This window comes from Homalodisca vitripennis, chromosome 2, assembly GCF_021130785.1.
Source record: "Homalodisca vitripennis isolate AUS2020 chromosome 2, UT_GWSS_2.1, whole genome shotgun sequence".
Classification (NCBI taxonomy): Eukaryota; Metazoa; Arthropoda; class Insecta; order Hemiptera; family Cicadellidae; genus Homalodisca; species Homalodisca vitripennis.
In genome coordinates this window covers 69,907,520-69,922,092 of record NC_060208.1, presented here as the reverse complement: position 1 = coordinate 69,922,092, position 14,573 = coordinate 69,907,520, and the positions used below count along the sequence as shown (strand labels likewise).

At 35.6% G+C, this 14,573-nt stretch overlaps 1 protein-coding gene across 3 annotated transcripts in view; it reads right to left on the bottom strand.

Moving 5' to 3' along the window:
• The window catches only part of LOC124354120 (knirps-related protein-like), a 56,423-nt gene that overhangs the window by 26,762 nt on the left and 15,088 nt on the right, over positions 1 to 14,573 (bottom strand). Inside the window, exon 1 of one of the 3 annotated variants that reach the window (XM_046804346.1) lies at positions 410 to 568. The exons of the other annotated variants lie outside the window; for them this stretch is intronic. Coding sequence (XP_046660302.1) covers positions 410 to 418 — 9 coding nt within the window. The 5' untranslated portion in view covers positions 419 to 568. Of the gene's footprint in view, positions 1 to 409; positions 569 to 14,573 lie in introns of those variants that run through there. 3 annotated transcript variants of the gene reach the window in all.

Here is a 14,573-nt window from a genome sequence, read left to right as displayed (position 1 = left end):
AAATTCTATAAAACTAGTTTTTTTACATTTTAAAATTGAAATACAATTTTAAATTATCAACATATAAAGTCCTATTGTAATAAACTGTGTTTGAAGTTTACGTATACTCTCTCGTATTTAAAAATTACAATAAAGTTAACTAGTAACAAAAGATAGATATAAGTGAATAAAAAATAACAAAGACAAGAATTAAATTGTTCTAATACAATTTCGGACTGTATAAAACAAACAATAAATTATAACCATTATATTCTTCTTATTTGTGAACTTATATAGTGTTAACTGATATATACAGTGTGAATTAATTATTGACGTCATCAATCTACTTATCATTTATCACAATGAGGACACATTGGTGTTAAAAAAGCATGCGTCGATAATGCAACCGATAATAAACTATAAAACTTACTTTGATCATTTGAAGTGAAGTTCGAAACAGATGATAAACAATAGGTAAGTCCAGACGAGGTTCTTTAGGAGAGGTCAGGTCGGTCGCACATCCTATATGTCGGTCACTAGAACGTCCAGGGTACACGGTACTGCACGACACCACCACGCACACTCGCAGGTATTTGATGAATGTGTCAGTGAGGGTGCTTGGCTCAGGTGGTAGGGAGGGGCGGGGGGAGTGGCGTGTCGCTGGGGAGGGGGCACCCCCCTCCACACCCCCACCGAACTGACAATTTCCCGCCGATACTAGTTAACCTGACCTATTCTTTCATATGTTTTCCGACATAACTAAGACCCCGTTTGAATAATTATTGTTAGTAAACACATAAATACTAGATGTTACGATTACTGTGGTCTGGATAATTAAACTATGACGTATAGGTGGAATTATTTACACATATTTGTATTTATTATGTGCCAAAAAACTTAATATCATTGGAATAGAAAGATGATTTAATACAATCGTCGATTACAATGTGTTGAAACATCTTAAGAAAAATTCCAATGGGGTTTATTTTTAAAACTTCTGTTAAATACTTAAATATTTTGTAATATGACGAAAAACAACTATCGTAAACTAGCAAGTTGTGTTATGCTAGTTTTTAATTTATCTGTAAAAATCAGGATTGAATAATTTTTATATTTCTAAAACTTGTGAGATCGATAGTAATTCATTGACCATATTTTTTTATATAAAACAGGAATAATACAGGAATAGTACGCATAGAGCTTTCCAATAGAGTGACATTAAATTAGAAACAGCAAATCTTAATACGTATTTTACGGAGGTATTGTTTTTACCTTACTATCTTAAAACTGTTCAACAAATAATTGATAATGAATAAATTCAAGTTTTGAAAAAGATTGATGAGTATACTTGTATTATCAAACTTTTGCGTTATTCTAATTTTCTATTGTTAACTATCAAAGTCTATCACAAAACGTTTGTGTGATAAAAACGCACTTAAATTACAGTAAACTAAGTAACTTCTTTAAATAATAATTAGTAATAAGTAATTAATTTATTGTTTTATAATAAGAGTGTTTTAAATCTTGTTGTAAAACACAAAACTGTTTGTATTTTAATTACCTGGGAGAAAATTATCGGAGAGATCCAGAGCATGTTTTATACTGCACAGGAAGTATGTGTTACCCAACAGTGTTTTGTTCTGGAAACAGACATTTCCGATTTCCATATCTCAGCCGATTTCAAATTTAAAATATAGAATGAGTACTACATGTAAGTTTCGTGCAGGTTATTTGTTGCAATTTATTGTTTACATGAAGTACAATGCAAAAAGTTGTACTTTACGAGATCGAGTTTGATATGGCTCATCGTGTTTAAGAGAATCCAATTTTTTTTCAACTCGTACTTGCCCTGAAATTGTTTTTCGTACTTAATTAATTATTCCTTGCTCCAATTTGTCGTAAAAGGATACACCCACACTCGCCCGTCTCGTAAATTCACCTATTTCCATTTATTTCGTTCTCTTGTCCTAAAATGTATATTCTGTTTTCTAGGTGATCTGTATAAAAATTGGCTGAATAGTATAGTATATTGAACCAAATACTGCAGAAAAAGGTTTACGCTGTAAAATATACAATACAATGTGAGTATTAAAAACATATGTAATAATGGTTTCTTTTAGAAATTGGATACACTATTTGAATAAAATTTGCCTATGTTTTTGGACATTTTACACTAGATTTAAAATAGTATACATTCAAAGATAAGTCTCTTTTAAATATACGCCGTGTGAGAGGGGTTAATCTGAAGCTATCCAAATTATGTACCCTAGGGTTATCCACATGCTCTGGAGGATATGAAAGTTTTATTACAAATAATCATGAATCAACATATACTGCCAAAACTCCTGTGATGCCCATCTTACAATGCTACTCTTTATCAGTTTAGCTGTGGTAAAGTTTTTAGAATAATGATAAAATCCACAAAAATTTAATTTGTCCTTGTGCTTCTAGGAGTGTTGATCTCCGAGCAGTAAAAGAAATCCATTGAGTTTCATAATGGATTATATACTGTGAAGAAGATTTTATATGTGTTAAGAAAACGAAAACTGCTATTCATCCAAACTTGTGACGGAGAAGATTTAATTTATTGAGCTTTTCTGAACCAAATGAAACGTGCAATTTGAGCACCAGTTAGTATTTAGGCCATCGCTGGACAAACTGCTCGGTTTGTTTGCTTCCAATTTAAAGGTGACGACTTAATTGACTACTCAACGCGGTTCTGGGAAAACCCGGAATAGTCTGTGGAGTGGAGAAGACCTATAGTGGTGCTAATTAGGTGACGCCTTTTGTCATAACCAGGTTTAACGGGACACAACTGACCGGGAACCCTTTGACAGATGATGTCAAGACGGAGACCATTCGTGCGTGTCTAGGGCCAGACAGACGGTCCCGCCCGACCTTGGGGGTTTATGGCTTGCAATTCTTGCAGAAGTCGTCCTGCCTAACGGTACGGCGGCACTGGGCACCTCTGAGGACTGAGGAGGGTAGTAGGTAAAAATCTGAAAGTGACCCCAATCCAAGGGGGTGTGAGGTCGGAAAACTAACGGAGTAGTGTTAGGCCTTTGTATGTAAAACTGTACTGAAGACTGGTTTAGGAAGATACATTTCACAAGTTCAACTCAGATACACTTTAAGTATTTGTCATAATAAAAATTAAGGTCTTATTCTTTAAATCTTATCAAAGTAATATATTATCTTAATCGTATTAAATAAATGTAAATCTAGATATCGTGACCAATGGATACACGTTCTACAATTAAATCTGATTTTTAGTACTTCGAAAATCATATTGTTAATTACAAAAAATAAAGGGGAAACAATAATAAGAATTATATAGGGAATATTAAAATAAATTTGCTTCATGAGTCAGACGCGAAACCTTTAACATGAATACATAAATATACATAATCATGAGCGTACAAACAAGGAAAATGGGGGCTGCTCCTCTAGAAGGAAGTTTTTTCTGTTGTGTTTTTAATCAATTACTAATATATACTTCAAACACGCCGGCTGATTAGGCTATTACTAAAACAATAAAAATTAAAGTTTTGTCGCAACTAAATGAACAACGAAAAACTAATTCTGTTGAATTTCAGGTTATAAAATTACTATTTTTCAGAAAATTTCCCTACTTTATGTGTATCTTAATACATGTATTTTAAGTGCTTTAAATATTGTTTGCAGTATCAATGTAAACCTCTTACCGTAGAAAAACAACAAGTAGCCAACTGAAATTTATATTTACCGTATTAAAAAAAATGTTTTGGAATAGATTTTTAAACCTCCCAACAGAAATATTTTTTAAAATTGTTGGTAAACTTTTTTGTAATCGGGTCTGACTGATTTATGGTTAGAGGTAAAGGAATAAAACCATATGGCTACAGTGGAGGGTTAACACATAAGAAGCTCCTTCGTTAGATAAACCTGATAAAAATAAGGCAAACTAATCAAATACTAACTTGTAGTGTAAGATAAGATAAGAAAGTACATTTTAAACGAAGATGTTTTTCGATTATTAGAAATGAACAGAATCGATTTATCTTTGATTCGGTGGTTGAATTGTGAACTGTTCATTTAAGTTTCCAGTTCAGCTTTACAGTAATAAATCAATACTCGTCCTAAGTCTACATGTTCTACATACTCTACAACACATGTAGTAAGCACGTCGCAACCCAGAACATACAAACAATCAGAACGTTGGATTTACTTATGACTAAGGCTACGACTGATTGCACAATCCACATGCTCTGTTAGAACAGTATAATACAGTGTGGTAAAGATATATATATATATATATATATATATATATATATGTGTGTGTGTGTGTGTGTGTGTGTGTGTGTGTGTGTGTGTGTGTGTGTGTGTGTGTGTGTGTGTGTGTGTGTGTGCCCTGATACATTAAATGTAATAAATGTAATATGAAATCATCATTAGTTTGTGAAATTTTCAATTTTTACAACTTTGATAATGTTGAGTTTCATATAGTTAATTAGCCTTATGAGCATTTATATCCGTTGTATCCTATTACCTCAAAATGTCCAATTACTTTGGGATTGTTGCGTTTAAAACTTAAATATTGTATTATACTTTCCATAGTAGTTGAACCATATATATGTTTTCCAGGTAACGTACATTACTTAAATACACAACTTCATCATTTGTTCTTTTCAGCCTAATCTAAAATTCATAGCATGAACTACATAAATGTGGATCATTATGAACATCAGTAGAGGTACAATTCGTTTCATATTCTTATAACGTGGGGAGAGGTGTTAACAAAACAGTAACATATAACAGTGCTAACAATACTAACACCACTAAGTGTACGTTATGTTACTGGGACCAAAAACAGCTTTTTTAATTATGTCTACTGGGCGAGACTAAGTCGAAATTTGATCATCAAACCAAAGGAAATTGTACTAAATCCTACTAAAGATACCATTAATTTTTTAAAATAACAAAGCCAAGTTCAAGGAAGGTAAAACAGATGTTTTTATAAATTGCTTCATTTAAATAAATTATCTCACAAACTTTGATTTTACAAACTACTTAATATTTATTATAGTTTCAAGTTTCTTTGATAAGTCAGTGACACTATCAGTTCATTAGAAGGTAGAATAATATATATCGTATATAATATGGAAAGTAACATATTTTCTAGATGCGATCTTATTTTATGTGTTAGCAGTAGGCAGTTTTGGGCGAGTACTAACTTTTATCGTCAACGAACAAGAAAACAAATAATTTCAGCATCAGTATACAGCTTAAAAGTCTCGATAATTAACTAAACTTTATTTCTCACTTAATTACGGAACGTTTTAATCATAGCAGAAATTAATAGACTTTTATATCCCCATTTATCAATGGTAAATGGGGGTTTCTATCAAATACATTGTTATTGTTTAGTTTGATACTGGTTGATAATGACAATACAATATTCTAATTAATGTACTATGTGTAATGTGTATATGTATGAAATGTTATCTTCAAACTCACTCAATATTTCGCCACAAACTAATAAAACGTCATAGAATGTTTTACACGAATGGTTTCACAATGCATAACTTAGTAACAGAGTACGTAAAGCAACTCCATGTGTCTCTTCCGTATTAGGCCGGGGAAATGGCATTTTAGTAATAACAGCTACTTACAAAAATCATTTGCGTATGATTTTTAAATAGTTTACGGCTGTCCAGCATTCTGACCTCGAAAAAGCAGGCTAATAAAAATTGCGTTTTGCGTGACATCTTAATATCAAAAAGCAGCTCATTTATGCTGTGTAATTACAAATAATGTGGGGTAATACTGTCACATGAACTAGCAGCATAGAATTCTATTATTGTTGAGAATTCTTTTTGGATTAATTAATGTGTTGACCTCGAGAAGGTACTGTTATTGGCGACATCGAGTGGCGGCCGACTCAGCTATCAGCCGCTCTAATCAGTTATTTGTCTATCGATTGGCCAGTGCCGACCTCCTCGCACGCGGGTATTGGCCGACTCTCCGCCAACAGCTTCTGTTTACGGCCGCCATAATGATAGCCCCCGGCCTCAGGCCACAATTAGGCTGTTTGTCGGCCACACTGCCCTGCCCAATCAGTCACAGGTTGACGCTCCGGGGGATGTTTACAGTGATTCTCGTGTTTACAAGCGATTCCAGATCCCGTAAACATCTTGTTAGAGAACAAGTCGCGTCACGTCGCCACACCGATTGGCGCGATTTCCGAGAATTGGCGGGAACACTTTGAAACAAGAGAAAAACACTTCTTCGCAGACTATTGCGATGATTTTGGAAAATTCCACAGCATGAATTTCGAATGAATAATGTTACTTTTTTGAGCGTTATACCCACGTGATTGAAATGTATAAATATATACAAATTTTAAATAAAAATTAATTATCTAATATATGAACAATAAAATAACAATGAACAATAGCAATAAAAGTTCAAAACTAAATAAATAATATAAAAAAGTGGTCCAACTAACAGCAAATCTTCACTAATGCTAATTAAAAATTGTACATTTGCAAAAATACATATTATTACTTCTGAATGTTAAAAAGGATAAAGTAAAATAACGAAAAGAATCATTATTATACAACAGACAACAAAATGTGTAACAATAAATAAAAATAAAAACCATACAGATACAAAACAACATGTGCCATGTTAAACTAGACTTGTGCCAGTGGAAGAGCATCTCGCAGAACAGTTGGTATTCAGTAAGGTATGGCGGTACCGGGTGCACAATACGTGGAGCGTAAGTAAAGCGTGTATTGACCCGGTGCATCTCCCAGCAGCGTCATAACCGTGGAGATACAGCTACTGCGATACGTGCGTGCTGGGCCTTAACCTGGGCCAGCTCACTCTGCAGTCTGCTGACATCGCTGACTCATGGGCGCGACACATTTCTGTTATACTGCAATTATACATTTACTCAACAGTTCTACAATAATGTGTCACATAAGTGAACTGAACATTAGTGCAATGATGTGATGTGCTGAGCCTTAACCTGGGCCAGCTCACTCTGCAGTCTGCTGACATCGCTGACTCATTGGCGCGACACATTTCTGTTATACTGCAATTATACATTTACTCAACAGTTCTACAATAATGTGTCACATAAGTGAACTGAATATTAGTGCAATGATGTGTTGTGCTGAGCCTTAACCTGGGCCAGCTCACTCTGCAGTCTGCTGACATCGCTGACTCATGGGCGACACATTTCTGTTATACTGCAACTATACATTTAATTAACGGTTCTAACACTGTGTCACATAAGTGAACTGAACATTAGTGCAATGACGTGATGTGCTGAGCCTTAACCTGGGCCATGGGCAATGTGTCACATAAGTGAACTGAACATTAGTGCAATGATGTGTTGTGCTGAGCCTTAACCTGGGCCATGGGCAATGTGTCACATAAGTGAACTGAACATTAGTGCAATGATGTGATGTGCTGAGCCTTAACCTGGACCATGGGCAATGTGTCACATAAGTGAACTGAACATTAGTGCAATGACGTGATGTGCTGAGCTTTAACCTGGGCCATGGGCAATGTGTCACATAAGTGAACTGAACATTAGTGCAATGATTTGATGTGCTGAGCCTTAACCTGGGCCATGGGCAATGTGTCACATAAGTGAACTGAACATTAGTGCAATGATGTGATGTGCTGAGCCTTAACCTGGGCCATGGGCAATGTGTCACATAAGTGAACTGAACATTAGTGCAATGATGTGATGTGCTGAGCCTTAACCTGGGCCATGGGCAATGTGTCACATAAGTGAACTGAACATTAGTGCAATGATGTGATGTGCTGAGCCTTAACCTGGGCCATGGGCAATGTGTCACATAAGTTAACTGAATATAATTGCTCTATGAAAGTGTCTCTGGAGTAAACATGAGTAAAAATGGTTAGGAGGTATAGAATGAGTCCAAAAATCTTTTCACAGCCTTAACGTAAAACAAGAACATACTATTTTTTGGACTACCATTGCATATAATTTACCACGTGATTAGACTATATTAAATTTTTGTGTTGGATTTACAGAATATTTATTACAATTCAAAAATAATCACTAAACAACAATTTCCACTTTTATAAGATTGATCGAATTTCATTGTTACTTTTTGGTCTCATATGCTTGTATAATTTAATATATTGTTGTGTTTAAACATTGCAAACACTATGCGGTTAGTAGTGTATTGTAAAAATTAATTATTTGACAAATTTCATCTGATATAATTTCCAAATGGTAAATCGAGTCACTATGAATAACATCCACCTTGTAACTAAACTATCCTAAACTATACAATTATAATATATAGCATAAGCATAAATTTGTAGTAACCAGCATTATCGACAAGCTAATCCGAATTAAACTTTCTGTATCGATGGGTTGTCTTATAATGGCCTTTATTTTTATATTTTGATTAAATTAAATGCTTAATTTGGTATCTTTACCGCAGTTTTCGAGGTACCGCACAAGATCACTGTAATAAAATGGGTGTCATATATAATTAAGACATGTCTTCGACTCGCTGAGGACCCAATAAAAGCCTTTGGAGTAGGGTGTGTCCTACGGAGGGATGCTACAACATACATGGTTAGTTGATATCGGAGATTATATTTGCAGTAGTTAAACCATAGCGTATGATAATTTTTTTAACTCAACAAATGTTTAATGTGAGGACACCATCCATCATAATACCCAGTTGAAGTTGGAAGTTAGCTTTAATTTATTATTATAATACAGGGATAAAGGTTCGTTTCTTTCTTATCAAAGAATGCAATAGGTTGTCAGCTCTTGAGTTGTCACTAGATTTAACATTGGGATCAAAGTCCAGACATAAATCAATGTTCTGTTTCCACTAAACTCGTCATCATACCGGTCAATCAATCCCTTAAGGCCGGATTGAACTCCGGAACGATGGTATCGCGATACTGCGGAGTGGTAGTGACCTCAGGACTATTGGCAGGTATGACAAGGTCCGAGCTCGTTGCTCAGGCGGCTCATTATATGCTAATATGGCATGCTATGAGATTGTTGATAACACTAATAGATAGCACCACTTGCGCAGGGCAATATTAACTTAAGTGATCGGTTGTCGCGCCGCCGCGCCCCTCCCACCCCGCTAGTTCCCACGATCTCCAGGGATCGCGTTGCTGGTGGGCGGTTGGCCAGGATGGGTGTGCCGATAGTGTTACGGTTTTAATGTGTTTATCAGCCCATTGGTGTATATTTGTGGGTTTTATCGGCTCTCGTTCCGTTCTATACACGTTACACATTTTGATGCAGACCACACGGCTTAGATTGCCAATGAAAAAGTAGGTCTTTCAGAAAATATGTCTTTCTATCCAGTGAATTTCATGCGGTACTGACATAGGAATTTCATATATTTGGCACATAAATTATATGAATAATGAGTTATGCGGTCAGCTTTATATTCTCGTGAAATTGACAAAAAATTTCTCCTAAGAAATCAATTGCCAGTCGTATTAGTTTTGGTGAGGTCGAAATGGGGAGTATCGTTAGGGTTGAATAATAAAAGTATAATTTTGTCTTAGATAATATTTTTCTACGTAACACATATAAAATCGACCGCTAGACACATGAATAGCAGATATGTCACCGTCAAAAATAGCAGATATGTCACCATCAAAAATAAAGAGTCTAAAAATTACCACATGTCGCCATATAGTCGGTCAATTTATGGTTAGCTACCACATATTGAAATTTTATTTGGGTGCCTGACGGTTGGGTTTAAATGTGTCAAACATAACACAATTATCATTTGATAATTTTAATCCTTTCAGTAATTTATCATTTCATTTTGATCTCCTTCAAAACTAGAGCGACTGAAGATCGATTTCTTTCCTATAAGAAATTCTTCTTCCGATTTCCGGTTGTGAGCTTATACAATGCAAATGGATTTCGGCTTCTGGATTAATACGGGTTCTAAGACGCTACTATCAGTTTGGCATCGGTTGACAATCCTTTGCAAAGAGCTCAACGATCACAAGCGCGAGGTGGTCCCAAAAGGGACATCCTTCGTGGACTAGATTCCAGTACTGAAACATATCACGGGACATAACCAGTCGAAGGTCATTGTGATTTAATAGAGGATGACGACCGGGTTTGCGCCCGTCCCGGACATTGCAGCAGTGCCGGAGGCCGATACTTCGCGATCCCTGCATTCTTGACTCCACTGCGACATGACTTCCGTCAATAGATCAACCGGAACAATAAAGTCAGAACCATCCAGGAGAGTCAGGCCTGGGAATTGTTACGCGGTTTTCTCCATCAGACTAGTTCAATTGCCGGTACGCTAGTAGACAAAGATAATTGTCACATAGTTCAAACTGGAGCGTTGTCTAAAGTAATTTAAATTTTGTTTTTGCGGCTGAAATTACATCCTCATATTGATCCACTCTAAATAAACCTATATAACGAACCCTACAGAAAAACGCAACGAAAGAGTTATCGCACAGACGAACAGACGGGCGATAACCTTTGACTCTAGAATTAATAAATTTCATCTATGTACCAAGTTTTAAGTCTCCTGTCTATCAAGAGTTATCGCACAGACGAACAGACGGGCGATAACCTTTGACTCTAGAATTAATAAATTTCATCTATGTACCAAGTTTTAAGTCTCCTGTCTATCAAGAGTTATCGCACAGACGAATAGACAGACGGGCGATAACCTTTGACTCTAGAATTAATAAATTTCATCTATGTACCAAGTTTTAAGTCTCCTGTCTATCAAGAGTTATCGCACAGACGAATAGACAGACGGGCGATAACCTTTGACTCTAGAATTAATAAATTTCATCTATGTACCAAGTTTTAAGTCTCCTGTCTATCAAGAGTTATCGCACAGACGAATAGACAGACGGGCGATAACCTTTGACTCTAGAATTAATAAATTTCATCTATGTACCAAGTTTTAAGTCTCCTGTCTATCAAGAGTTATCGCACAGACGAATAGACAGACGGGCGATAGATAACCTTTGACTCTAGAATTAATAAATTTCATCTATGTACCAAGTTTTAAGTCTCCTGTCTATCAAGAGTTATCGCACAGACGAATAGACAGACGGGCGATAACCTTTGACTCTAGAATTAATAAATTTCATCTATGTACCAAGTTTTAAGTCTCCTGTCTATCAAGAGTTATCGCACAGACGAATAGACAGACGGGCGATAACCTTTGACTCTAGAATTAATAAATTTCATCTATGTACCAAGTTTTAAGTCTCCTGTCTATCAAGAGTTATCGCACAGACGAATAGACAGACGGGCGATAACCTTTGACTCTAGAATTAATAAATTTCATCTATGTACCAAGTTTTAAGTCTCCTGTCTATCAAGAGTTATCGCACAGACGAATAGACAGACGGGCGATAACCTTTGACTCTAGAATTAATAAATTTCATCTATGTACCAAGTTTTAAGTCTCCTGTCTATCAAGAGTTATCGCACAGACGGATAGACAGACGGGCGATAACCTTTGACTCTAGAATTAATAAATTTCATCTATGTACCAAGTTTTAAGTCTCCTGTCTATCAAGAGTTATCGACGGTCAGACAACAGCACAATTTTAAGAAGTAGCTGTTGGGTTTTTAGTAATCTTCTAGAAAACTATTTTGTTAATTTAAAATTATTCTAACATTTCTTAGCTTTTAAATCTTGGGAATCATCAGGTTTGTGGAACATAACACACGCATATATATAAATAAAGTAAAGTAAAGTTTGTGTTGTATTGCTAAATTTTACATGTTTAGCGCCGTGTTTAATGATTTTGAATCTTCCTACATGGGTAACTTTATTTATATTTTTGGGCATATTAAGAAGGAAGCTGATACCAGGTGTCGAAAATTCTCATTTCAGTTACAGTAGTTACAAGCAACGATGACAAATGTTCATAATATTCCTGTGCTTTTAAATAATCCAATTACAATGATAAACTTCATTAGCCACGATGCTACATAAATAATTTGTTTTATAAATTTAAAACAGTTTTTGTTGAGATTTTTGCTTCAGTACGTAAAGATGAGCCCCTCAATTCAATTGTGATGTTACCTTCGTGTCGTTATAATCCATGTAATCCACCAGCCAACGATAGTAGGATGAAACAAATTTATCATAGTCGATTAAAATCTCCGAGCTTTCATCTCGCCTTTCTGTCACGTTTGTGTAAACCGGTGAAGATTGAATTACGGGGGAGATTGTCGATAAGTCGAAACCCGAGCATTAGCGTCACCACTCCTGCCTCACGGATCCACATCGGACATCTAAAATTGAATCTCGCACTGCTCGCATAAATAACACCGGATGATTACACGTTCAACTAAAAGTAATTACTAATCAATTAAGAAAATAAGATGTTGAAACGATTGGACAACTTAATAAGAGCGGACGCTGAGGGAAGTCGATAAATAAGGGGCAGTTGTCATTAAAGTCGCGGGCAAAATCAATTTGTGGGCGCGATCGCGCAGTGGGAGGGGGCGCGCCGACATAAATCCGACTTTGGCCCATGATGCTCGGGGCGCCCTCGTTGCCCCGCTTAAATTGTTTCAACTAATCTACAATGTCCGCATAAATTCTGATCTTTATTTCGTCCCACCCAACTGCCCGCGCGGCGAGGCTCTGCGACTGTACCGGGCCTCTAAGCCGTTTTTAAGATCACCTGCCCCGTTTGAATTTTTAATCTGTGAATCAAGCGGAAACGGCCTTGTTTTGTGCTTGGAAACCCCGATGGTCGTCTTCAGTTTGATGAAACATTGGATCTGAGTTACGGCGTTTACTGGGAATATTCCCAGTGGGAGAGAAGATTCAGAATTGAAATATTCCCGGGTCTAGATCCATTATAAAGTTTCCAAAAAATTGATTATGCTAGAATAATAAATGTTATAAGGTACCTTAGGATAAAAACAATTGATCTCATCTTATTATAAGGCAACCTTTGAACATACAGTTTAACGGAAATGTTTTGTACAAATTAAATATAATTATTTTGTAGCTTTGACAATAAGTGAAATCAATACAACTAATTTTAAAATTTACAATTTTAAGACTTATATACATTTCGTCTCATATTCGAATTTACTAATTAATAAAAACTTGAAATAGAAACTTCCTTAATTACAACAATATTGGTCCACATATAAGTGTATGTTCAGAGGGAATTGTTAACAATTATTAATGAATAAAAGGGAATATTTAAAGAGAAAAGAAATTATGTAGACTATATTTTTTTTAATTGTAACAATAAAGTCAAATCACATACTCTTGTACGTTGTTTGCTAAAATAATGAAATGTAGAATATCAAAATTGCGACTTAAATACTATTATGCCAACACAAATATAAGTGTTTCAATTTGACTATGCGAATAATATTTCATTCACAAACTTTCTGTTGACTTTATTTTGGATCTCTTCGGAGGGCCGTGAAATCTAGATTCCAGGGGTCAAGTGTCAGACAGTGTCAGGTTTCAGACGCTACTCTAAGAGGAAGGTGAAATTGTACTAAACTCAACATTCGTAATTCAATCTATTTTATCAATTGCAATTATAATTGTCAATGGATACAATCAATGTTGTATGTTCTCGAAATTATTTCATAATAATCCAGTGCTATAATATAGAATTGACTTCCGTCTTGCAGCCCAAAGACGAAATATATCTCAGAAAGCAGATTCTTGTTAAGTTAAAAAAAACTTATTACTAATACGTACGTGTAGCTCATGAATATGAATTTATTCTCAATTCACTGAACAATTTAATATCTGATGATTGTAAATTAAATGTAACGTGAACACTTAGTGGTGTGTGCATTACACGTTTTTCAGTACTTCCGCTATTTTCTTTAGATTTCGTGCAGTACATATTTTTTGTAAAGTTCTGTTTAGCGTTAGTCGCAGTTAATGTTTTAATACTGTATTTTTGCCAGATCAAATTTTCAATTCAAAATCTTAGGGCGTGTCAACGTTATAAGGGCAATGAAGTATAAAAGTGCAAATAAAAGCTGCCTGCCACTAAAATTTGTATTGACTGGGTTTGAATATATGTAACTCGGTTTGATGAGGTTTGACTATGGTTGACCAATTTCACCTTAGTTCACATATCGTTGGATAATACAGGCATTGCAGCTCACCGATTTCAGGTCACGATCGAAGCCATTTTTTGCTACTTTGGAATTTGAACACCAGAAAATGTCTGAGCAACGGGACACGGCTGATTGTGGTATCACTAGGACTCAGTGGACTGGATGTTGATTGGAAAAGCTTTTCGACAAGCTTTTTTTCATACCACGGATTGATATCAACCATTAAAACTGGACCGCTTTTCAAATTAAGCCGTCGCCAGTTCCTCCCTGTCAGGCGTGCGTTCACCATGACCATCAATAAGGCCAGACTTTGTCACGAGTAGAAATTTACTTACCAAATCCAGTTTTAGGACAGGACCGTTACAAGTTTCTTGCACACGCCACAGTCGGAGTGCAGATGTTGGGATAAATGTCCTGAATGATACAGTACGTTTTTACTGTAGACACAGTCTCTAAATAAGGTTTTTACTATTGTATA